Source organism: Prionailurus viverrinus, chromosome E3, assembly GCF_022837055.1.
Source record: "Prionailurus viverrinus isolate Anna chromosome E3, UM_Priviv_1.0, whole genome shotgun sequence".
Lineage (NCBI taxonomy): Eukaryota > Metazoa > Chordata > Mammalia > Carnivora > Felidae > Prionailurus > Prionailurus viverrinus.
Window position 1 is genome coordinate 32,555,131 of NC_062576.1, and position 22,090 is coordinate 32,577,220.

Sequence of the window (22,090 nt, forward strand, 5' to 3'; positions counted from 1 at the left end):
GGGGGCTGCCTGCAGACCTGGTCAGTGCTGCCCTGTGGGCCCCGAGTGGGCAGCTGGTAGCCTGGCCTGGCTGAGCTCCATGCCTGCTGGCAGGGGAGGGGTGGGTGTGTAGCCCCAAGGACTGTCTGGGGGAGAAGGACAGAGGTGTTTCTGCTCCCAAGGCCCGCCACCACGGCCTGGCTGCGTGTTGGCATATCCCACAGGAGCTGGTCACTTTGCCGAGGTCACACAGCGGCCTGGATGGCGAGAGGGTTAACTAAGGAATAAGGGGTCAGGACTGAAGGGGTCTGAACAGGCTGGACAGATGGGCTGCCTTCCCTACTCTGTGTCATGGGGAGGGGGACATCAGGGAGGGGGACCCTAAAATGCTCTTAGAGGCCGAACTTGATGACTCCACGGGTGGCCATTTTCAGCTGTTAGAGAGAAGCACTTTGCAGGAGTAGAGCCTGTTAGCTGGGGATGGGAGTGGCCCAGGGGATGGGGGTTCCCTTGATCCCCCAGGCCAGGCAGAGGGTGAACCACCGCTTGGTGGGGTATTGTAGGGACACCTGCTGGGTCTCTCCTTGCCTTTCTTGGGGGTAGGATCTGGCTGTGTTGTCTTTGAACGGCTCCCTCCTGGTCCACACCCACACGGCCAGTCTGGCGGCTCAGATATCTTCTGGGGACACCTTCGCCCGGGCCCACGTCCACACAGCCTGCGGCCACCGCCATATCCATCTGGACACCGGCCTCCAGCACGCATGGCCTCCGCTTGAGGCTCTGGGGGTTGCCCCCGACAACCACATCCAAGTGTCCGTGGCGGGAGACGAACCCACCAGGGCCGGGCTGGCGGTGGCCCTGGGCCAGTGCACCCTGACTGCCCGTGGGGACATCAGCCCCGAGGTCAACACCACACACACCAACTGGACCCTGTCACTGGTGAATCGCTGCCCCTTGCTGGAGGTAAGCCACCTCTCCACCTGTCAGTGCGGGGCCCTGGCGGGGCTCCCACCTCCCTCCATAAATTATTAGCTGCTTACTGTATGCCCGGCTCTGCCCTCAGCCTAAGAAATTTCTGTCTTTTTGCCATTGTCCTCTGCCTTTGGGGTTTCATGGACTACAAAGGCTTGAGCCAAAAAATGGGGCCCAAAATGAACTGTCTCCCCTTTCACAAAGGGCCCTACTGATTGCCTTTCTTTCTGGGGCTGGAGTTGATTCTTTTCTCATGAGCTCCTTATCCTACCCCTAGGCTTAATGGTCTGAGAGTAATCATAAGAATATTAAGAAATAACAGACGAAGTTTATTGAGCATTGTGTGCTGAGTGCTCCTTAAATCCTCACCCCCACCAGGAAGGGCCGCTTGTATCCCTAGTCCCAGGCTCTGGGGCCCAGAGAAGAATGAGCCCAGTTACTCCCCTCTCGTTCCCATCTTGGGTCGGTGCCCCCGTGTGGGGCATGTTGTCTGCCCCAGTGGAACTCGTTACTGAGGCCCTCTGCCCTCCAGCCAGCGATCACTGATGCTGATGCTGAATTTCCAATAGCCAGGCTTTCCGGGCGCCTGGCTCTGGCCAGCAACTCACAAGTATTAACTCATTTACATTCAGAGATGGGTAAACCGAGGTTCCAAGTTCGGAAAGATGGAGCCATTGGTGGAGCCGGAACTCAAGCCCATGTCCGTTGATGGGGTACACAGGGTATCGGTCACTTGGCAGGGGGAGGTGCTGGTGGACTTGAGGCCGTAGGGTCAACGCTGCCCTTTCCCACCCAGGCCCATCGTCAGCTCCCCCGTCTGGGCTTCTGAAGCTGCCCTTAAGTCCAGCCACTTCCCCATATTTCCAGGCAACAGGCCTCCCACAGGCCCTGCACGCCGAGGGCAGCCTGAGCTGGAGCCCTTGTGAGGTCAATCTGGCCTCAAGCCTGAAAAGTGACGCTGGAGACGCCCACCTGCTGCTGGCCCTCACCTGCGGGCCCCAGACCTTGGTCGTCGGGCGCCTGGCCCACTCCCTGCCCCTGCTGGGCCGCCTGGGTCTGCCACCCAGCAGCGCTATCAGCCTGGCCGCCCAGCCCCGGCCCTCTGCCCGCAGCTCCCTGGCCCTCCAGCTGGGGCCGTGCCGGCTGCAGGGCTCGCTGGAGCAGCACGTGGAGAACCAGAGCACGTGGACACTGGCCGCCGAGCCGGGCTGCCCGTTGCTGGAGGTACGTATGGTGGGCCCACGAGGTGACTGGAGGGACCTCTGGACCCCCTGCCGGCGTGAGGCGTGAGCCTGGCTGGCTTCATGCCCCGGGCGCCTCCCAAGACCCCAGCCACTATTTCCCAGATGCTCTCTCTGACCCTTGGTTCCTCTTTAATCTCACCTTCCCCCCCGGCAGATGGGGAGATCAAGGCACAGGGTGGGGGGACTCACTCAGCGCTGTGCGACAGAAGGGCCACCGACTTGGAATTGATCAATTTGTCTTTTTTAGTGAAATTCTGAGTACAGGAAGGAAATGGGGGGTGCTCCCCTTAGCTAACAGTGGGGACAGGCACATCTTGGTTTCATAACCTGTTAGAGGCCACCGGCTGGGCATTCTCTGGGCCAGGAGATGATGTGAGAATGGTCCTATGATATTTGGGGGAGGGGAGCCCGACTCTCAGGAAAGGGAGATGCTGAGTCAGGACTGGCGTCCTTGCCTGCGGGAGGCAGGCCCCTCTGCCTGTCTCCTTGTCTCTCACCTCCCGATGGAGCTTCCTGGGTGTAGGGACGGGGTCCAGTCCTCTCAGCATCCCTGTCTGTCTGTGCTCTGTCTCTATTAATCGAGTTGCCCACGACGGAGAGGTTGAAGCATCATGGGAACCAGCAGGCCCAGCCCTTGAACTCTGGGATGATGAAAGAGTTCTGTCCTTCGTTTCCAGAACTGTAGCCACTCGCTGCAGGCACTGAGCACTTCAACTGTGCTCACCAGTATGACCGAGAAACCAAATTTCTCCTTTTACTTCATATTAATTTGAATGGAAGCAGCCCCATGCGGCTAGTGACTGTCCCATTAGACCGGCCTAAAGACAGACCCCGTGCAAACCCCAGTGCTGTTACGTACCAGCTGTATGATCCCGGGCGTGTGCTCTGCCTCCGAGCCTCATTTTCCCCGTCTGTCATTTGGGGATAGTGACTACCCAACTCAGGGTTGGGAATAGATGAAAAGAGGCTGTCCTTGGGAAGCACGTAGCACCAGGCTAGTGCTGTGCTAAGTTTCTCCAATGGATACTTGTCTGTTGTGATTTTGCTGTTGCTGGAATGGGGGACGCAGGAAGCACGGGTTGGTCAGATTCCCCCCTTACATGGGACCTCCCTCTCACCCCCTCTGGTCTGGCAGGGCCTGGGCCTCCCAGCCCGGGCACAGCTCAGTGGCTCTTTGCGCGCTGCAGATGGGGAAGCCAATGTATCAGGGTCCCTCGCGTCAGCTGGCCGCACTGCCTCCCTGACCTTGGCGGCCGCCTTGCACCGGTCCGAGGCCACGCTCCGAGTGAAGCTGAGTCACACGCTGCCTGCGCTGCGGGCTGTCCCCCCAGAGGCCCTGCTGACCACCCAGCTTGGGTGGGAGTCCGGGCGCCGGCTGGATCTGCGGCTGCGGGCGGGGGCCTGTGAGCTGGAGGGCAGTGGGGAGCTGCACCTGGGCCCCAGGCTGCAGTGGCAGGTGCTGGCCCAGAGCTCCTGCAAGGCCCTGCAGGTAGGTGGCGCTGCGGCGTGGGAGGAGTGGACCTCAGAGTCACGTGGGGTGGGGCAGGGGCTGCCTCCCCCCTCCCCGCCCCCCCGCGAGCGAAACAAGGGAGAGGAAATGAATCCCAGAGGGAGGGACTCATCAAATACTTGTCGAGCCCACTCTGTGCCCTGGAAATGTGGCCATGCACCCAGAAGAGGTAAATGCCTACCTGGGGAGACAGGCAGTCCCCAGCCTAAACGAGCGAATTACAGAGTATATTACTTAGTGATAAGGGCTACAGAGAGGCAGAAAGTGGCAACGGGGGAGTGGAGGACGACAGGACACATACTGCAGTTTGGTCAAGGTCGGCCCCAAAGACCAGATGACTTTTGAGCACAGACTTAAAGGAGAAGAGGGAGGAGCCATGTGGATATCTGGGGAATGAGTGTTCTAGGCATGGCCAGTGCAAAGGCCCTGAGGCAGAACCAGAGAGGAAAGGGCATTTGCTAGGACCAGGGTCAGCAAGCCATTTCTCTGAAAGTCCAGACAGTAAATATCTTCAGCTTTGCTGGCTGTGCAGCCTCTGTAGCAACCATGCAGCCTTGTGGTTGTCACACAAAACACCATAGAACATATATATACAAGCGGGCGCGACTATATTCCAATAAAGCTTTATTTACAGTAGCAAGTTGTGGGCTAGACATGGCCCATGGGCCACATAGTGTGCTGACTCCTGTTTTATAAAAAGTATGCTCAGATTCAGGATCCTTTGTAGAGGCTGTGAGAGGACTGGGTGGGGGTCTGGGTGTGTGAGAGAGGGGGTCGGGGAGCAGGGTGCCTCCTGTGCTTGTGTCCTGTGTGACAAGAGCTCTGGGGCTACTGTTTCCTATGATGGGGAGCACAGTGGGAGGAGTCCCTAACAGTCACATCTTGGACGTATTGAATTTGATGGAGCCATTGGACACCCAAGTGAAGATGTTGGGCACAGCTCTTGGTGTCAGGAGGTTGGCTGTGGTCTGGACTGGAGGTCCGTGGCTCTCGGTGGTCCCACTGAAGGCCACGAAACCGACTCAGGTAGCCATGGGGAGGGTGTAGACGGAGCCATAGCATAAGAAGCAGCCACGGGTGCCGCAAACAAGCCAGGGGGGAGGAGAAACCCAAGGGAGAAGGGGTCCCAGGGGCCCGGGAGGAAGACCTTCCCGAGAGGAGGGAGGGGTTGACAGGGCCCAATGCCTGTCTGGCCGGGGCATGACAAGGCCCATGCTGGGGAGGCCACCTTTGACGTCAGGAAGCACCAGACTGAATCGTGGCTCTGTTCCCTCGTCTCTGGGTGGCCTTGAGCAAATCATGGCTCCTCTCTGAGCCTCAGTTTTATCAAAATGGGGTTAAAGACCCCTGCTCTCAGGATCAGATAAAACAGCAGACATTGGCTGCCCAGCCCTGCCCAGGGCACAGTGCAGGCCCGGGGAATGGTGGTGTCTTTTTCTGCCATGCGCTAAGGTGAGGAGTCAAGAAACACCCTGTGTTCCCTCTAACAGCCAGTTTTCTGGAAGGTTCCTCTGTCAGGGGCAGATGTTTGGGTCCACGTGGGAGGATGGCAAGGGGAAGCAGGGGAGAGCTGCTGAAAAGTCAGTTCTCCAGCTCCTGTGGTTGCCAGACTCTTGGGCAGGTTGACTTGTAAGACTTGGTTCCGTTGGCTGCAAAAAAATAGGATCCCTGGTGGTTTGGGGAGGAGGGAGGCCTGAGAGAGAAGTTCATCAAATGGCTGAGAGCTACAGACCTGGGACCTTTGAGACGTGTCTGCAGACATAGGACCTTTGAGAACTTGATCAAAGTCACAAACCCTCTCCTAGGAAGGCGTTCCCACCCCATTTTGCAGCCGGTTCGTGGGAGAGGCATTAGGACTCCCGATGCCTGCTTTGAGCCGTGTGTTGGTGAAGAGCCCTGCTTCTGTGTCTCTTTAAACCCCTCCAGGCCCTGGGGGTCCTGGGCCGAGTCAATAGCTCCGGCTACGTCGAAGTGAGTTCTGTGGCTGCGGACGCCCAGGCGCTGGTCGCGGTGGACAACAGCACTTTGCGGGGGCTGCTCATCTTCAAGACTGCCGAGGTGAGGGCACGGGGATAGCGGGTGCCTGGGGCGGCCTGGGAAGGGGTCCTGGGGCCCGAGGAGAAGCAGCGGCCACCCTCCTAGCTCCAAAGAGGCCCCAGGGGATGAGAGCATCAGGACCCATAATTGGAGGAAAGCCTTCAGTTCCCCTGGCCTCGTGGCCCCCCACTTTTCTCTTGCTTGTTTGCTTTAAAAAAGAGTTTTGGGGCACCCGGGTGGCTCAGTCGGTGAAGTGGCTTGACTCTTCATTTTGGTTCAGGTCGTGATCTCACAGTTCATGAGTTCAAGCCCCGCATCGGGCTCTGTGCTGATAGTACAGAGCCTGCTTGGGATTCTCTCTGTCTCTCTCTCTCTCTCTCTCTCTGTCTCTCTCTCTCTGCCCCTCCCCTGCTCGCACACTCTCTCACTTCCTCTCTCTCAATTAATAAATAAGTTTTTCACAAGTTTTCTTGAAGTACAACATAAGGACTGTAGGAAAGCACAGAGATGAAAATTCTCAGCTCGGTGAAATTTTCACAAACCAACCACCACCTACCTCGAAGCACAGAATGTGAGTAGAGCCCAGAAGCCGCCTTGGGCCCCATTCCTCTTACCCGCCACCAAGAGTCCCCACAAACATGAGTTCTTGAATGTCACATCCGCGGAAGCACACGCATGTTCCTCTTCACGTCATTTTCAGTGATTTTCAAAACGTTCACACTGTTGCCAACCTGTCTCTATTACACACGAACTCCCCTGCCAGCCCCTGGCAACATACTTTCTGTCTCTGAGGACCCCACCTACCTCGTCTAGGTGGAATCATACAGTACGTCTCTTTGTGACCGGCTCTTTTCACTGAGCATCGTGCTCTCAGGGTTGATCCATGGTATTGCAGGTGACAGAATGCCCTTCCTCTGTTGGGTGCCTGGGTGGCTCAGTCCGATAAGCGTCCGACTCCTGATCTCGGCTCAGGTTGTGATCTTACACTTCTTGAGATTGAGCCCCGCGTCAGGCTCTGCACTCTCAATGCGGAGCCTGCGTGGAATTCTCTCTCTCTCTCTCTCTCTCTCTCTCTCCCTCCCTCCCTCCCTCCCTCCCCTGCTTGCTTTCTCTCTCTCTCAAAATAAATAAATAAGCTTAAAAAAGAAAAAAAAGAATTTCCTTCCTTTCTAAGGCTAAGTAATTACCCCATGGTGTGGATAGACCACATTTTGTCTGTCCTTCATCCGTCAGCTGACCCTCGGTTTGGTCCCACCCTTTGGCTAATGTGCATCTGCTACTGTGAATGTGGATGTGCAAGTGTCCTTTCAAGACCCTGCTTTCCGTCCTTACGGACGCGAGTGTCCAATTTTAGCCTCTTACGGGTAGTGCTGCTTCACGCACACTCGTGCTTGTGTTTTGGTGACCACGCACGGGGTGGAATTGGCGGACCGTGGGCTGTGTGCAGGTAAAATCAGCTGTTGGGTTGCAGTGCGAACCAGCTGGCCTTCCCAGAGCTCCCGGGGAGAGCCACTAACCGCTCCTTAACTTAAAAGTCTGTGCTGTCCTTAACCCCGGGCACGTTGTGTGTGCTCGCCCATGTGAGCAGCTCCCTCGCCGGTCCTCCAGTGAACACCATTCTGGATGTCTCGGGAGTTTTCCTTCGGGCCCCTGATGTTTTTTCTTTCTGCTGCATCCCAGTCTGCAAGGCGTGTCCTTCCCAAACATCCTGCGGGTCCTTCCCTGTGCCTCGCGGAAGCCCTTTCTTTCTCAGGTTCCAATCCCGGGTCCACCCCTCGCCCCGGGATTTTTTTTTTCCTTGCCACTTACTTTATGTCAGGCATCCCAGATGTACAGACTGCTTTTGGTGTAAATCCCCCCAACTTTTTCTACAGTGCCCCGGCCACCAGGGAGGGGACAGAAGAGGCTTGGTGTAACGTTGGAATGGTTTGTTCCCCCCCCCCCGCCCCCTGAGAGAGTCTGGCCACCTCCCAGGCGGCGAGTCTCTTTCTCTTGCTCTGCTGCAGAACCAGCGGGAGGTGGAGGTTTCGCTCACGCACAACCTGCCCCAGCCCGGCCCCTCGGGTCTCCCAGCCCACGTCCTGCTGCAGCTGGCCACCGAGAGGCAGGGGCCCCGCTACAGAGGCACCCTGAGGGTCGGAGTGGACGGCAGACAGGTGTGGGGCTCTGCTGGCGGGGCCTCCGAGAGCTGGCGGCGGGAAGGGGGGGGGGTGGGGACAGCCCGGCACAGTGGCCCAGCTCACAGCCGTCCATGCCAACAGGTGTCCGAGGAGCTGACGTTCACTCGGCAGCCAGAGCGCATCTCCCTGGAGTACACCCTCCAGCACGACGTCCCCATGCTGCGGACGCTGCAGGTAGAGGACACGCTGGGCCTGCGGGTAAGCGTCGGTGCTCGTGGGAGCCCACAGCCGTGTGCCCTCCTTCATGCAGCAAATGTCCTTGGACTTGTGGTGGAGGGCAGGGGCGTGGAATAGACTCAGACTTCCCTCCAAGTCTCGGTCTTCTCATCTGGGAAGTGGGGATAGCCCCCTCTGCCCTAGCCCAGTCGCAGCCCCGGGACCATTACACGTTCTCGTTTTCCAAAGCCTCCCTGGGACCCAGCTCTTGTCCTTGACCCCCTTGTCACCTGTGTCCGCTCGCACTGCCTGGGGGCGGCGGGGGTGGGGGGGGGCTGGCCCGGTGTCTCACGTGAGCGCTGTCTGTGTAGCTCCACTTGGCCGGCGGGCGGGCAGGCACCACCTGCCCCTCCCGTTTGCCCCTCTCGGCCAGTGGCCCCTTGTCCCTCCGGCGGCGGTCAGACCCTTGGCATCATCCTTCATCCCGTGCCACTCACATACCAGACGCACCTCTCGCGGGAACTGCCAGCGTATCCCCCCCAGTATACCCGGAGCCCGACCCCTTCTCCCCACCTCCAGCTTTGTCACCTGCTCCAGGCCCCCTCAGGTCACACCTGGGTTCTAGCCACCGAGCTGGGCTCCCTGCTCCCACCGTGGCCCCCGTGGTCTCCACCTAGAGCCCTTCTAAGTCAGACACCAGCCCGGTGCCACAAAGCTTCGTGCCAGGATCTGGCCTGTCCCCTCTCTGGTTTCACCCGCTATGGCTGCCCTCGCGGACTTTCTTCGGGCCACGCTGTCCCCGCCCTGTACTCAAACTGGCAGGTGCTCCTTCCCTTCCGTGCCCCCTGCCCGCCTCTGGCTTCCCCGGGTCTTTGCGCACATGTCCTTTCTCTAGCCTTCCCTGCACAGACCTGCCCTGGTCGATGTCACCCCCACCCTGACTGCGTAGACCCGCCCTGGTCGACGTCACCTCCCCGTGTAGACCACGTAGGTCCACATCACCCCCCTTTCCGTCCCCGCGTAGACCTGCCCTGATCGATGTCAAACCCCACCCCCCCCCCCCCCGCCGGGCGTAGACCCACATGTGTTGACGTCACCCCCCCCCCCCCCCCCCCCCCGCTGCATAGACCGCCCCGGTCGACATCACCTCCCCCACCCTCCCCACGTAGACCCGCCCTGGTCGGCGTCACCCCCCTGACCCTCACCCTCTGCCCAGAACGTGCTCTTGTTTTCCCTCTGGTGCACAGAACGTGTGTAGCCAGATGGGTGGGGTTTCCCTGCACAATTTGCTGGCTCGCTTTCCCTGCACATGGATGTGTCCACGCCCCCGAGCCCCACAGTTGGGTTTTCATGGAGGCTTCATCACATAGGCATGTTGGGTCATTAACTCAATCCCCAGCTCCTCCGCCCCTCCTCAAGGATGGGGGCTGGGGCTGAAGATTCCAGCTTCTAACCAAGGCTCAGTCTTCCTGGTGGCCGGCCCTCTCCAGGAGTCCCCCAGAGGTCACCTTGTTAGAACACAAGGCGCTTCTCTTGCTCAAGAGATCACAAGGGATTGGGGTGCCCGGGTGGCTCAGCCAGTTAAGCCTCTGACTCTTGATTTCGGCTCATGTCATGATCTCGCGGTTCGCAAGATCGAGTCCCACGTCAGGCTCCATGCTGACGGTGCAGAACCTGCTTGGGATTTTCTCTGTCTCTGTCAGTCTCTCTCTCTGCCCCTTCCCTACTCATGCTCTCTCTCAAATAAATAAGCGTTTAAAAAGTAGACTTCGGGGCGCCTGGGTGGCGCAGTCGGTTGAGCGTCCGACTTCAGCCAGGTCACGATCTCACGGTCTGTGAGTTCGAGCCCCACGTCGGGCTCTGGGCTGATGGCTCAGAGCCTGGAGCCTCTTTCCGATTCTGTGTCTCCCTCTCTCTCTGCCCCTCCCCCGTTCATGCTCTGTCTCTCTCTGTCCCAAAAATAAAAATAAAAAAAAACGTTAAAAAAAAAAAATAAATAAAAAGTAGACTTCAAATGGTAAGTATTATGTGTATTTTACCACAATGAAAAGTTTACAAAGCATACGTACCTTTGGAAGGTTTTAGGCAGGGCGGGAGCTCTGTGCCCATGTGGCCTACCCGAGCCATCGCAGTTCTAAGAGCCCCTCCTCTTAATAGACACTCTTCAGCCAGCAAGCCCCACCCGGCAAAACAGCACCTGCAACCCTGCTCCTCCTTAAACCTGCTCCTGCAGGGGGGGCCTCTGTTCCTCCCAGCCCGGCGCTGTGGGTTTCCCGGATCCAGGGGGAGCTGGGCCGGGCTGCCTTCCCGGCACAGGGTGAGGCGGCCTCTCCTCTGTGTCATTCCAGGCCGCTGTGGAGGTTCCTGGCCGCGGCTCCAGCTTCGAGCATTCCGGACGCATCTTGGTGGGGCCCACCTCCCTGAGCTATTCCGTGAGCTGCTGTCGCCGTGCTGGGCACCTGGAACTCGCTGGCTGGAGCGAACACAACAGCGTGACCCTGCTGCGGGCCGGACTCCCGCGCAAGGCCCGCCTTAGCGCCAGGCTGCAGACGCTCGGTAAGGCGCCCGGGGCACTGCCCGAGGCCCAAGAGCCGGCTTCCCCTGGCCCGGAGCCTGCCCGGCAGTCTCGGGTGCGCTGAGACCCCCTCGGGCCCAGAGTGGTCCTGAGCTCCAGAACCAACCGGGACATCCTTGCCCGATTCCCTGCGAGCATGTGCTCCTTTCCCAGGCCTGCCCAGGCAAAGCACCACAAACTGTGTGGCGTGAAACCACAGATGCTTGTTCACTGACGGTCCTGGAGGTCAGAGGTCAGAGCTCAGGTGTCAGCAGGGCCACCCTTCTGCCCAAGGCTCTCTGGGGACAGTCCTTCCTTGCCTCTCCACCCAGCCGTTCCCCGGCTTGTGGCCACATCCCTCCCATCTGTCTGTGCCTCTTTTCTTGGGGACACCAGATGCTGGATTCGGGCCCCCCCCCCCCACTCCAGCACGACCTCATGTCAGCACGATGACCTCTGCAGAGACCTTGTTTCCAAATAAGGTCATGCTCATTGGCACTAGTGGTTGCGACTTCAACATAATTTTTAGGGGGAAACGGTTTAACTTCTAATGGAGGGGGACAGGAAGGTAACGGTAATAAGAGCCAGTGTTGATCGAGTGCTTACTGCATACACACCAGGCAAGCTCTCCACACACAGGAGCTCGCCGAGTCTGCTCAGCCATCCAGTCACACCAGGGAAAGTTGAAGCCCACAGTGAGGCCTCTGAGCCCTCAGGATCCGCACACTCATCTCACTGACCACGAACTTCTGGCCCCTACTTACTTTACTCCTCACTATTCTTCAGACACGTCGGGCTTGCTCCTGCCTCAGGACCTTTGCACAGGCTGTTCCTCTGCCTCGAAGGCTCTTCCCCTGCATATGTGCTTGACTCAGTCCCTCACCTCCTTCGGTTATTTTTCATAAGTCCTCTCCTCCATGAGTCCTTTCCCACCCACCCTGTTTATTTGTACCCCACCTCTCTCTAGCTCATTCCCTCCTTTTCCTGGCTTGGTAGCTCTAACATACCACATAACATACTTACTAAACACCTTCATTTCTCATTGCCTGTCTTCTGCCCACCCACGCTAGGATGGGCACTCCACAAGGACCCAGGGATGATTTTTACCTGTTCTGCAGAGTGGAGTGGGGTGAGTGTTCAATTAAACATCTGTTAAATGAAGTCATGAACATTTGAGGTAGAGATTAGTCACTGCCCCCATTCTGCAGAGAAGGATGGAAACTCAGGTTGAGCCACGTGTCCCAGGCCACACAGCTGTTGAACCATGAGATCAGGACTTGAATCCGGGCAGTGTGACTCCAGAGCCACCCTCTGACCACTATGTAGATCGCAGAGAATGGGACCCTTGGTGGCTCCCCTGTCGTTTGGGCCATCTTCTTTTCCGTCCTTGGCTCTCAGCCCGCTATGGGCTGAGTGGGAACCTGGAACAGACAGAGAGGGACTGACCTCACAGACTGCTCTGAGGAAGGGTTTACTGGGGTCGTGGTGGGTAAATGATGGGACAGTCGTTCCAGGATGACCGGTTCCTGGCCCTTGAGAAACCTGGTGTGGCTGCCTGTAGCCGCGGAAACTTCTCACCTGTGCACTGCTGTCCATGTTTAACTGTCCCAACCCCTTAGGGGGTATTTTCTGCCTGGTATTAACATTCTTGGTGTCCCCGAGGGTCTGAAACATGCCCGGGCGTGGAGATGGGGGCCCCTTCAGATGTGCGTCCCCTCCTCTTCGGGCCCCTTACACAGCAGGTGCACGTGGTTGAACACTGCATCAGGCGAGGACAGAAACACTTCCTGAGGTCTGTGTGCCCCCCGGGTGTTTTCAGGTGTGTTACCTCCACGAATCTTGGCATCGTCACTCAGGGTGGGCAGGCTGTGCCCACTTAAATGATGAGGAAACCGAGGCTTAGGGCCACCTTGTCCACATCTGCCAAAAGCGCCACCTGCGCTGATGGGCCCACGAGGCTGGCGATGGCCTGGGCCAGGGGTCACAGGCTGGGGCTGTGGGGTGCATGCCCCAGGAAGCTGGCCTCTGATGTAGACTAGGCTTCATACACTTACCCTGGGTAAGTATTTTCTAATGGAGCAGGAGGAGTCTAAGTCCAAAAAGAAGAAGAAGAAAGCTTCTGGATTCTCCTTGTCCAGAGGGTTTTTTTCCCCCTGCTTGCTAAGATGAGGCGTGGTCCAGCTGGGCACCACGAGAGGTTCCTGGATGGGTGGAAAGAGTGGGGCCCCTCCAGTCTGGGCCGGGCAGGCTGCAGGTCGGAATCATTTGATAGTGATTGGATGTTTGATAAACCTGGAGAGAAGTATTCATCTGTTCCCTTGACAAGCCCTGGACCCCTGGGGTGTGTCCAGGGGTGCTAAGTGCTGGGGATGGGCCCGGGGGAAAAGTAAAGGCCCTGCCCTCGAGGGGCTGACCCTCCCTAGGCAGGGAGCACGAAGGGTTGGGAGGGACAGTGCGAAGTGTCAGTTTGGCAGCCAGCCCAGGAGGAGGAGAAGCCAGGCCGAGATCCCCGGGGGCAGGTGAGGGCCGCTTCCTGACGTCCCAGTGGCTCAAAGCAAGAAGCCTTGCCTGGGGTTCATGCCCCCTGAGAAAGGAGGCAAACTGAGCCCTTAGCAGCCTGTGCCCTTCTCTGCCCTTAGAGACCCAGACCGAGGCCAGTGTGGCCCTCCACAGAGGGGATGGTGAGGTCAGCGTGGACGTGGCAGCGTTGGTGGCCTGGCCGATGGATGGCACTCTGGAGCTGATGGTGAATGCCAGCCACGCGGTACCCGCTCTCCGGGCGCTGGGCCTGCCCTTCGCCAGCCAGGTGAGACGTGGGTCCCCCCACCTCCACGCTGGGCCGGTCTCCCCCCAGTTCTACGCACTCCATCCGGTTCCCAGCCTGTGCCAGGCCCGCTGTGTGCACGACCGACCGTGCTCTCTCTCTCTCTATCTCTCTGGCACTTTCCAGTCGGTAAAGGCTGTTAGTGACACTGACCGCTGGAACCCGTGTCTGCTCAGCCGTCTTTGTGTTTGCAGCCCTGGGGTGTGTGGACGGGCCTTCTGCGGCCCGAGTTCCAGCTCCCCGCCCTGCGTGCTTTTTTGCCCCTTCCGGTCTTGTGTTCAAGTGAAAGCCCAGCTTTGGTCTGTGGAGCACCCGGGTGCTCAGCGCCGGGGTTTTCTGTGCCGTGACTCCTTTCCTCCTCCTAACACCCCGTGAGAGGCGGGCGGCAGAGTCCTTAGGAATCTCGGCTCTGGGAGTCAGATCCCAGCTCTGATGCCTGCGGGCTGTGTGGCCCGGGGCAGGTTCCTTAGCCTCTCTGTGCCCTCAGTCTCATGAAATGGGGGTGATACTTGTGCTGATAGCACGGGGTTGGGGAGCACGGGGAGAGTTCGCATCAGTTACACCTGGTGGAGCAGGTGTTTAGAAGCTTTGGCTGCCGCTGTGATGGTAAGTTGCCATCATCACTGTCTCTGGGTCATACGTGAGAGGGTATGCCACCTGCCCAAGGTCATGTGGCAAGCAGGCAGGCAAAGGGGCTCTGGCTGGCAGCTGGGCCCCTTCCCATGCTGCCCTCCCACATCTGGGAAGAAGAAGCTGCTGTGGCCCCGTGATTGGGGTCAGGCTCCGGCCACTGCCCCTTGGCACAGAGTCGCCTTTCCTGGCTGGCCCTCTGGCTGCCCGGCGAGTCACTGGCACATTCCAGAAGCCTCTTGTTTTCGATTAGCAGCACGTCCCCGCCCCCACTCCACTCTGCCCCGAGGAAAGGCTATTCCCAGAGGCCCTGTCACCCCTCATGCAGGGGGTCTTTGTCACTGGACCCCCCCCCCCCAACTGAGGGAACCTGGTTCCTGCTCCCTCTGACTTCATCTAAACCCTCTTTTCTTGGTCTCAGGCCCCGTGGTGGGGAGACGTGGTGGGGCTCATTCTCTGCTGGCATCCGGGGATGCAGGCCTGGTGGGGTACACTCTGGGCTGCAGAGCGGGGCCTGGCTTGGGAGGGTCCTCGGGCCCCCGTATCCCCCATACCTCACAGCCTGCTGCTTCCTCAGCTCGTGTTCCAGAAGCTCTGGGCAGAGGGACAGATGCATTCTTCCCTGCAGCTGACCTGTGATTCTCAAGCCAGCCTGGTCCTTGACGTGCGTGGCCAGAGCCAGGTGCTCAGGTGAGGGGCTCCCTGCCACTCTGCCCGCCCCCCTCCCCCACCGAGAAGAGAGGGATGGGTGAGGGGGAGAGATCAGCTGGGCCCCTACCGCGTGCTGACCTCTAACCCCCAGCACCTCCTTGAACCCTCCCCACAGCCCTACTGCACAGATGTGGAAAGAAAGGCTCAGAGAAGCATAGCAACCTGCCCAAGGCCACACAGCTCGTAAAATAGCCTTGGCCTTTGGGGGGCAGGACACAGATGAGGAGTTCCTGGTCCCACAAACTAAATGCATCCTAGGCCTCAAATTTAAATTAGTCATTGTTAGAGCTCTTCAGTCTGGGGACCTGCCGGGTGGCTGGCCCGGTGCCCGGTGGCCTTACGCATGTATGAAGTCGGGGGGCCACCAGGCTCCAGCCCCCGTACCAGGTCGCCGAAGGGTGACTGTGCCTGCCCAGGGTCATGGGGCCACGTCTGGGGAAATTTCTGGTTGTTGTAGCTGGGGAGCTACTGGCTTCTAGCGGGCAGAGGCCAGACATGCTGCTACATGCACACGTCAGCCCACAGCCACGAGTGACACCACGGTGTGGCCAAGCCACCAGGAAGGGGCAGCAGCCTGGAGCTCACAGCACTGGGCTGCCACGAGCACCTTGGCCTGGAGGGGCCAGGGGAAAGCGTGCCGTGTGCACTCGGCTGCCAGGAAGCGAGCCCATGTTTCAAATGCTGCCATCTAGACCCTGCTGAGGCTTCCACTGGCCAAGCCCGAGAGGGCCTATTGATGGGCCCGCCGGAGACACTCAGCCCGGCACCGCTGTAGCTCTTTATGCTGAGGGGGAAACTGAGGCTCAGAGAGGGTAATTGGGGAACTTGCCCCGGCCAGTACCCGACGCAGGCCGGGCAGGGATGGAAACGTGTGTCACCTGACCCCGCACCACGCAGCCCTTGGGCCTGGGGTGTGCGAACGCCCCCCCACCGGCCCCTGGCCAGGTTCCTGGATCTCCTGCCCTCTGCCGGGGAGGTTGGCCTGGTCCCTGACCAGCCATGGGCGCCCTCGTGCCCGGCCTCAGGCACACTCTGTCCTTCCTTCCAGCAAAGAGCTGCAGCTCTCCGGCCGGCACCACCTCCCTGGCCTTCTGGGCCGCTGCCCCCGCACAGCCTCAGCCAAGGTAACTGTGCCCAGCCGCCCCTGAGCCCTGACTGCTTCCAGATGCCCTGCCGAGGTGGGAGGGGGCCCTGCCGGGGACCGTAACCTGTCCACATGTGTCTGCAGGCCCACAGCAGGCCCCTGTGGGCTGCCCTCAGAAACCCCTGGCTCCAGCTTTCCCAGACACCCCCAGGCTCACATTCCTGGGCCGCGCCCGCAGCCCCCCACTGAGCTCACGAGACCCTGGGGAGCAGGGGAGGCCCGCCTGCCGGGGGCCTGGCACCGGGACCACCTCACCGGCCTGGCAGGCTCCCGGCAGCTGGGTCGAGTGGCACAGTGCCACTCAGGTTGAGGCAGCAGTGCCACCCGGGTGCTCTGTCTTGTTCCCACGGCCCAGGCTCTCTGTGTCTCTTCCCACCCTTGTCCGTGAATCCCCTTTTCACCTGGGACCCCCAGGACAGCCCCTGGTCACGCATCTGGTCTGCGCGTGGCATTTGGGGGTCCTGGGAGTAGACAGCAGGCCCAGGCTGGCGTGCCCCCCCTCCCTCCGTTACCGTTACCATTACCTGTTTCCCTGTCTGCAACTCTTTCCCAAATCAGAAGCTTCTGGAGGGCATACCCGGCCCAAGGCCCAGCATACAGTAGGTGCTCCAGGAAAGATGTTGACTGATGGAATGAGTGACCGGTTGTTACATTTGCCGACTGGCCACTTCGCCATCCTGCCAGCCACCCGGTTTTGTTAAGTGCCCTCCCTGCCCGGGGCTCGGCCGCCTCTGTTTGCAGAGCCCCTACCGTGTGCCAGGCCCCGTCCTGGTGCGCTCACACGATGTCAGTGCTTCCCAAGCTTCGTTGCAGCTGTACGATCCATCAGGGAACCTCTTGTTCCCCCGACCCCAGTCTCTGTTTTGTATACTTTCCAATCTATAGAAAAGTTACTGTGGGACAGTGAACATTCCCCAGTTGTTAATATCCTGCCAAAACTTTCTGTTTATACTTACGTGTTATATATATTTGTATATTCACACACACGCATACATTTTCTTCTGTGCCATTAAGAGATGATACAGACATGTTTCTGGACACATCATACCTCTTCTAAATACTTCAGTGAGTGTTTCCTATTAAAAGTCTACTTTCTTGTATAACACAGTAAGTACAAAACTCAGGAAATTTAACATGATGTAGTAATATTATGATTTAATATGTAGTCCGTAATAAAATTTCCTAGTTACTCCAATAATGTTCTTTCAAGCTGGGTTTTTAAAAAATTTGTTTGTTTTCAGTTTCTTTTAAATCTAGGACCTTCTGCAGGATCACCAGGGGTGCTTAGTTGTTCTTTTTGATTTCTTAATCTGGAACAGAGGTCTGCAGACCTTAGGAGCCAGATAGTAAATATTTTCGCCTTTACACCCAATATGGTCTCTGTTGCAATGCTCAGTGCTGTCACTGTAACAAAAAAGCAGCCATGGACAATATGTAAATAAGTGGGTGTGGCTGTGTTACAATAAAACTTTATTTACACAATCAAGTGGTGAGCCAAATTTGGCCCAAAGCAGACCCCTGATCTAGAAATTTTTCTCCTGCCCAGTACCTGTTCCCCCCGCCAATATTTTTACTATTAACCTTTTCAGACACTGGAAAATGAAAGCAGTTTTGTAGTGAACATCCACATACCCAGTGCCTAGATTTCCTTACTCCTGGTTCACTCCTCTTGCTTTATCAGATAGCTCCCCATCCAGCTGAGTTTTTGACACATTTCAAAGTAAGTTGCAGAGGTTGATATACTTCCCCCTAAGCGGGAAAAGCCCCGCACTGACAGTTGTGAAGTTTCCAGGCAGTTATTTTGCAAAACTCCTCCGTCGGGATTTGTCAGATTCTTTGTTCAAGACGAGATCTGGGTTGAATGTTTTGACAGGGGTACTGCTAATCTGCAGAGCTCTTCAAAAATACCAGTTTGGGGGCACCTGGGTAGCTCAGTCATTTGAGCATCCAACTCTTCATTTCAGCGCAGGTCATGATCTTGGGGTCATGGCATCAGGCCCCACATTGGGCTCTGCGCTGAATGTGGAGCCTGCTTAGGATTCTCTCTCTCTGTCTGCCCTCCACCCCTGCTTGCATGCAGGCTTTCTCTCTCTTGCTCTCTCTCTGTGTCTCTCTCAAAGAAAATACATTTTAAAATACCAGGCTTTCCACCCTGTTCCCGGAGGTTCTGTTTTTACAAGCGGCGGGTAGGAACCCAGAATCTCTATCTGCGGCTAATGCCCTAAGTGATTCTGTGGTGTAGCCAGTCTGGAAGATGGCACATTATTTCATACGCTTTTTGCAGCACATTAATAAAAATTTCATCATCCCGGTTATTATCTCCGGTTAGAAAGCAGAGACTCGAGTGGTTTAGGAACTAGCCAGGGGTCATCCACCCCACGTGACAGCCGTGGAGCCAGAATGGGCATCTGCTGTCCCTGCCTGTGCCCAGTTCCCTGCGCTAGACTGCCCCCTGCTGTCCACAACACTAATGCCACCACAATTCTTGCCTGATGGCCCCAGGATAGTAGCTGCCTTCAAGTGCGTGTTACAGCACTAAGGGCTTGGAGAGGTGGTTGTCATGGGCACACCTGGTAGCCTCGGCCGGGGCTCAGGACCCTCATCTCCTCAGACTTCGTCCAGCCCAGGAAGCTGCGGGTGTCTTGGGCCCAACCCTACAGCCTGGAGCCGGGATCCACCGGAACGTTCCATCAGAAACCAATGGGGCGGGCACCCGGGTGGCTCAGTGGTTAGGCGTCCAACTTTGGCTCGGGTCATGTTCTCACCGTTGGTGGGTTCAAGTCCTGCGTTAGGCTCTGTGCGGACAGCTCGGAGCCTGGAGCCTGCTTTGGCTTCTGGGTCTCCCTCTCTCTCTGCCCCTTTCCCACTCATGGTCTGTCTCTCAAAAATAAATATTAAAAAAAATTAAGGAAACTAATGAGGAAATCTCTCCCCTGCTTCTCTGACCCAGCTACAGTACTCCGAGCATGAGGCCGGGAGCGCGATTTTCGTGGCGGTGGAAGAGCATCATTTCCACGTGGGCACCAGGGTGGTGACCGCGAAGGCCAGTGTCACCAACATCATCAGGCTGGAACAGACCTTCCCCCAGGTGCATGGAGGGCAGCCGGGGCCGGCTGGGGGGGCTCTTGGGGCGGCCCTTCGAGAAAAGAGGAATTGTCACGGGCTGTGAAGTAGGCGAGACTCGCTGGAATGGATCGGCAGCTGGTCTCTGTGTCTGTCCCTTCCTCCCTGTCTCCTTCCCTTGCACGTTATTTATTGAGCCCCTACTAGGGTCCAGCACAGGCAGGTCCTAGAAGCAGAGGACATCGCTTGGAATAGGATTGGTGGATCCTTCCTCTCATCCAGTGTCCATCCGGTGGGGTGATTGGCCCCCCCAAAATTGCATAAATAAGTAAGAAAATACTCCAGATGGTGATACATACTATAGAGAAAAGAAAATGGGGTGATAGCGGGGGAGCTCTTTAGGGGGCCAGGAAACCCTCACAAAGAAGCTGACATTTGAGCTAGCCCCAGATGACAAGCAAGTGTTGGCCGTCTGAAAATCTGGTGGAAAAGCCTTCCAGGCAGAGGGGAGAGCACATACAAAGGTCCTGGGGGCAGGAATGAGTTGGGATGTTTGAGGAGTGGCCACCGGGCTGGAGCAGAGTGGGGGAGTATGGATGCGGTAGGAGGTCGTAGGGGTCCGATCGCGTAGGCTCCTGGCAAGCCTCAGGGAGGAGTTTGGATTTAGTTCTCTGTGTAATTGGAAGCCTTTGAGGATGTGGTCCAAGCGATGATTTCAGATCCTTCCGGCTGCTGCGTGGGGAGGGACCTACAGGGGGCAGCAGAGACAGCAGGGAGGAAGCGGCTGTCCTCCGCAGGGCAGGGAGTAAGGGGGGTCTTGCATCAGGGTGGGGCAGTTAACTTCCTCCCCCGATGCTCAGCACTGGGTCTGGAACATGATGCCTGCTCACTGAGTGTTTGAGGAACCCTTGCTGCAAACCACAGCAGCTCCCACGTGGCAGTGCCCGCAGGTCAGCCCCGGGCTGGCAGAGGTTGGCCTTGGGACTCTCATCCCCTCTCATAGACGGGGAAACTGAAGCTCAGAGAAGTTAGGGGACTGACCCAGGGCCACACAGCTTGGAAGGGGAGCTGAGAGGTGGTGTCCTTTTTACGGGGCCGTGCGGCGTCTTGTGTCGTGCTCTACCCCTCCACCGCGTTGTCTGCCCATCCTCCGGGAGCCTTTGGCTTTCTCGCTTCCTGATGTCTCTGGCAGCCCCGTAAACTGTTCATGCCCCATGAATGTTCCCTGTCTTTCTTCTTCCGAAAGTGCTTCTTTTCTACCCCAAGCAGCAACGCGGACCAGGTGGTCCAGTGACCCGGTGCTGTCTTTCTCTTCCAGTTCAGCACCCTTCCTGGGGAGCTGGTCCTGCAGACCTCGTATGAGAGAGCCCGTGGGACCCGCACCCTGCACCAGACACTTCTGTGGGATGACCAGGTGGTGACCCTCCATGGGAGCCTCTCTGGGTCCTTCCCCAGACCCCCAGGGAACCTCAGCCTCCAGGGTGAGTGTCTGAGAGGCCGCTGACGTGGGTGGCCGGTTCAGTCGCTCCACGAACCATCCTCGAATGCTTGCTTAACCCAGATGCTGTTCCAGGCACTGGGGGATCTGTCCAGAAATAAGATGGCCCAGGTCCCTGCCCGCAGGGAGAGAGGCGGTGTGCAGGGATGCGAATGTGAGGAAAAGCCTATCAGAGTGTGTCTGAGAGCGAGAAGGGTTTCATTTGGGGGTGTGGGGTTCCTGTGGGTGGGGCAGCCTAGGAAGGCCCGTGTGACAAGGTAATGTCCAAGCTGAGCCCTGAATGATGAGAAGGAGCTGGCTGTGGTGAAGATCTGAGGAGGGGCATCGAGAGGAAAAGGAAAAGCATGTGCAAAGGCCCTGAGGTGGGAATAAGACTGGAGTGCTAGAGCAACAGCAGCGAGGCCAGAGTGGCCCGAGTGCACTGAAGGGGGAGCCCGGAGTTACGGTTCCCCTGAGTGTGATAAGACAGGGTGTGTGGAAGGTGGGGCAGCCCCGAGCATTCCCAGGGGGTTCAGAGCTGAGGCTGGGAGTTGGCAGGGGAGGTGAGTGCTGTCCCACAGAAGCCCCAGTGACGGCACCTGCGTCCCCCGAGGTCCTCCAGCAAACAGCCCCCTGGAAGGGACTGTGAGGTCACACAGGCTGTCAGTTTACACAGAGCAGAGCCCGACCTGCAGGCCTGCCAAGCGGGCGACACAATGCAGACCCCCGTCCCGGGGCCACCGCCTACTGGGTGGTCTGATGGAATCTCCCCAGGGTCACAGTTGCCACACGTGTGCCCTGCAAGGCAGATGAAATGCATTGATCCTCAATAAGCTGAGGCAGTGTGTGTGTGTGTGTGTGTGTGTGTGTGCGCGTGCGCGTGCGCGCGCAGGGGGTGCGTGGGTGCATGCAGGGGGTGCATGGTTGGGCTGGGCAGCCTGAGGACCCTGCTCTGTGGGTACAGAGCATGGGAGTCAGGGGGTCAGAGTGTGGGAAGGAGGGTTAGGGCTCTGAGTGCGGGGCCCATGAACGTGGTCGGCGTTCTCTAGACTAATGACCTGATGGCTCCTTGAGAAGCACCTAGTGGCACCGTCTCCGGGCACAGCTCCCAGGAGCCTGTGTAGGAACAGGTGGCACCCTTCCATCGAGTTCAGAGGGCCACTGTCTCCCGTGGAGTCTCAGGTGACTCTTGCTCATGGGTCTGAGAAGACAGGGCCAACCGGTGGCCTCACAAGATGGGGTCAAGTGTTGCAAGAGGTCCGGGCAGCTAGACTTAGTCTAGGGGGTGAAGGAAGAAAGTCTAGGGCAAACCGTCCCCAAACTCACTGGTTTCTACTAGAAAGCATCAGGTTGGGCACAGGCTGCTGCTGACCTGGGCTGGGCTCTCCAACTCTCTCGGGGGGCTGGCTCCCGGCAGATCTAGGACCGCCTCGGCTGGGAGACCCAGGTGCTGCCTATGTGCGGTCACCATCCAGCAGGCCAGCCTGGGTTCCCTCTTGTGGTGCCTGGGCAGGTTCCCAGGGAGCGAGTGGGAGCTGAGGCCTCTCGAAGCCTGGGCTGGGATGTGGCAGCATCCCCTTCCCCAACTCCTATTAATAAGTCTCAAGGC

The 22,090-nt window shown here is 58.1% G+C and overlaps 1 protein-coding gene across 1 annotated transcript in view; it reads left to right on the forward strand.

Annotated features, from left to right (window-relative positions):
* LOC125154044 (uncharacterized) overlaps positions 1–22,090 on the forward strand; it is a 137,628-nt gene that overhangs the window by 85,414 nt on the left and 30,124 nt on the right. The window contains exons 43-48 of the mRNA XM_047837710.1: positions 10,427–10,634; positions 13,272–13,438; positions 14,664–14,776; positions 15,846–15,921; positions 18,892–19,029; positions 20,323–20,485. Of these exons, the coding sequence (XP_047693666.1) occupies positions 10,427–10,634; positions 13,272–13,438; positions 14,664–14,776; positions 15,846–15,921; positions 18,892–19,029; positions 20,323–20,485 (865 nt within the window). The remainder of the gene's footprint in view (positions 1–10,426; positions 10,635–13,271; positions 13,439–14,663; positions 14,777–15,845; positions 15,922–18,891; positions 19,030–20,322; positions 20,486–22,090) is intronic.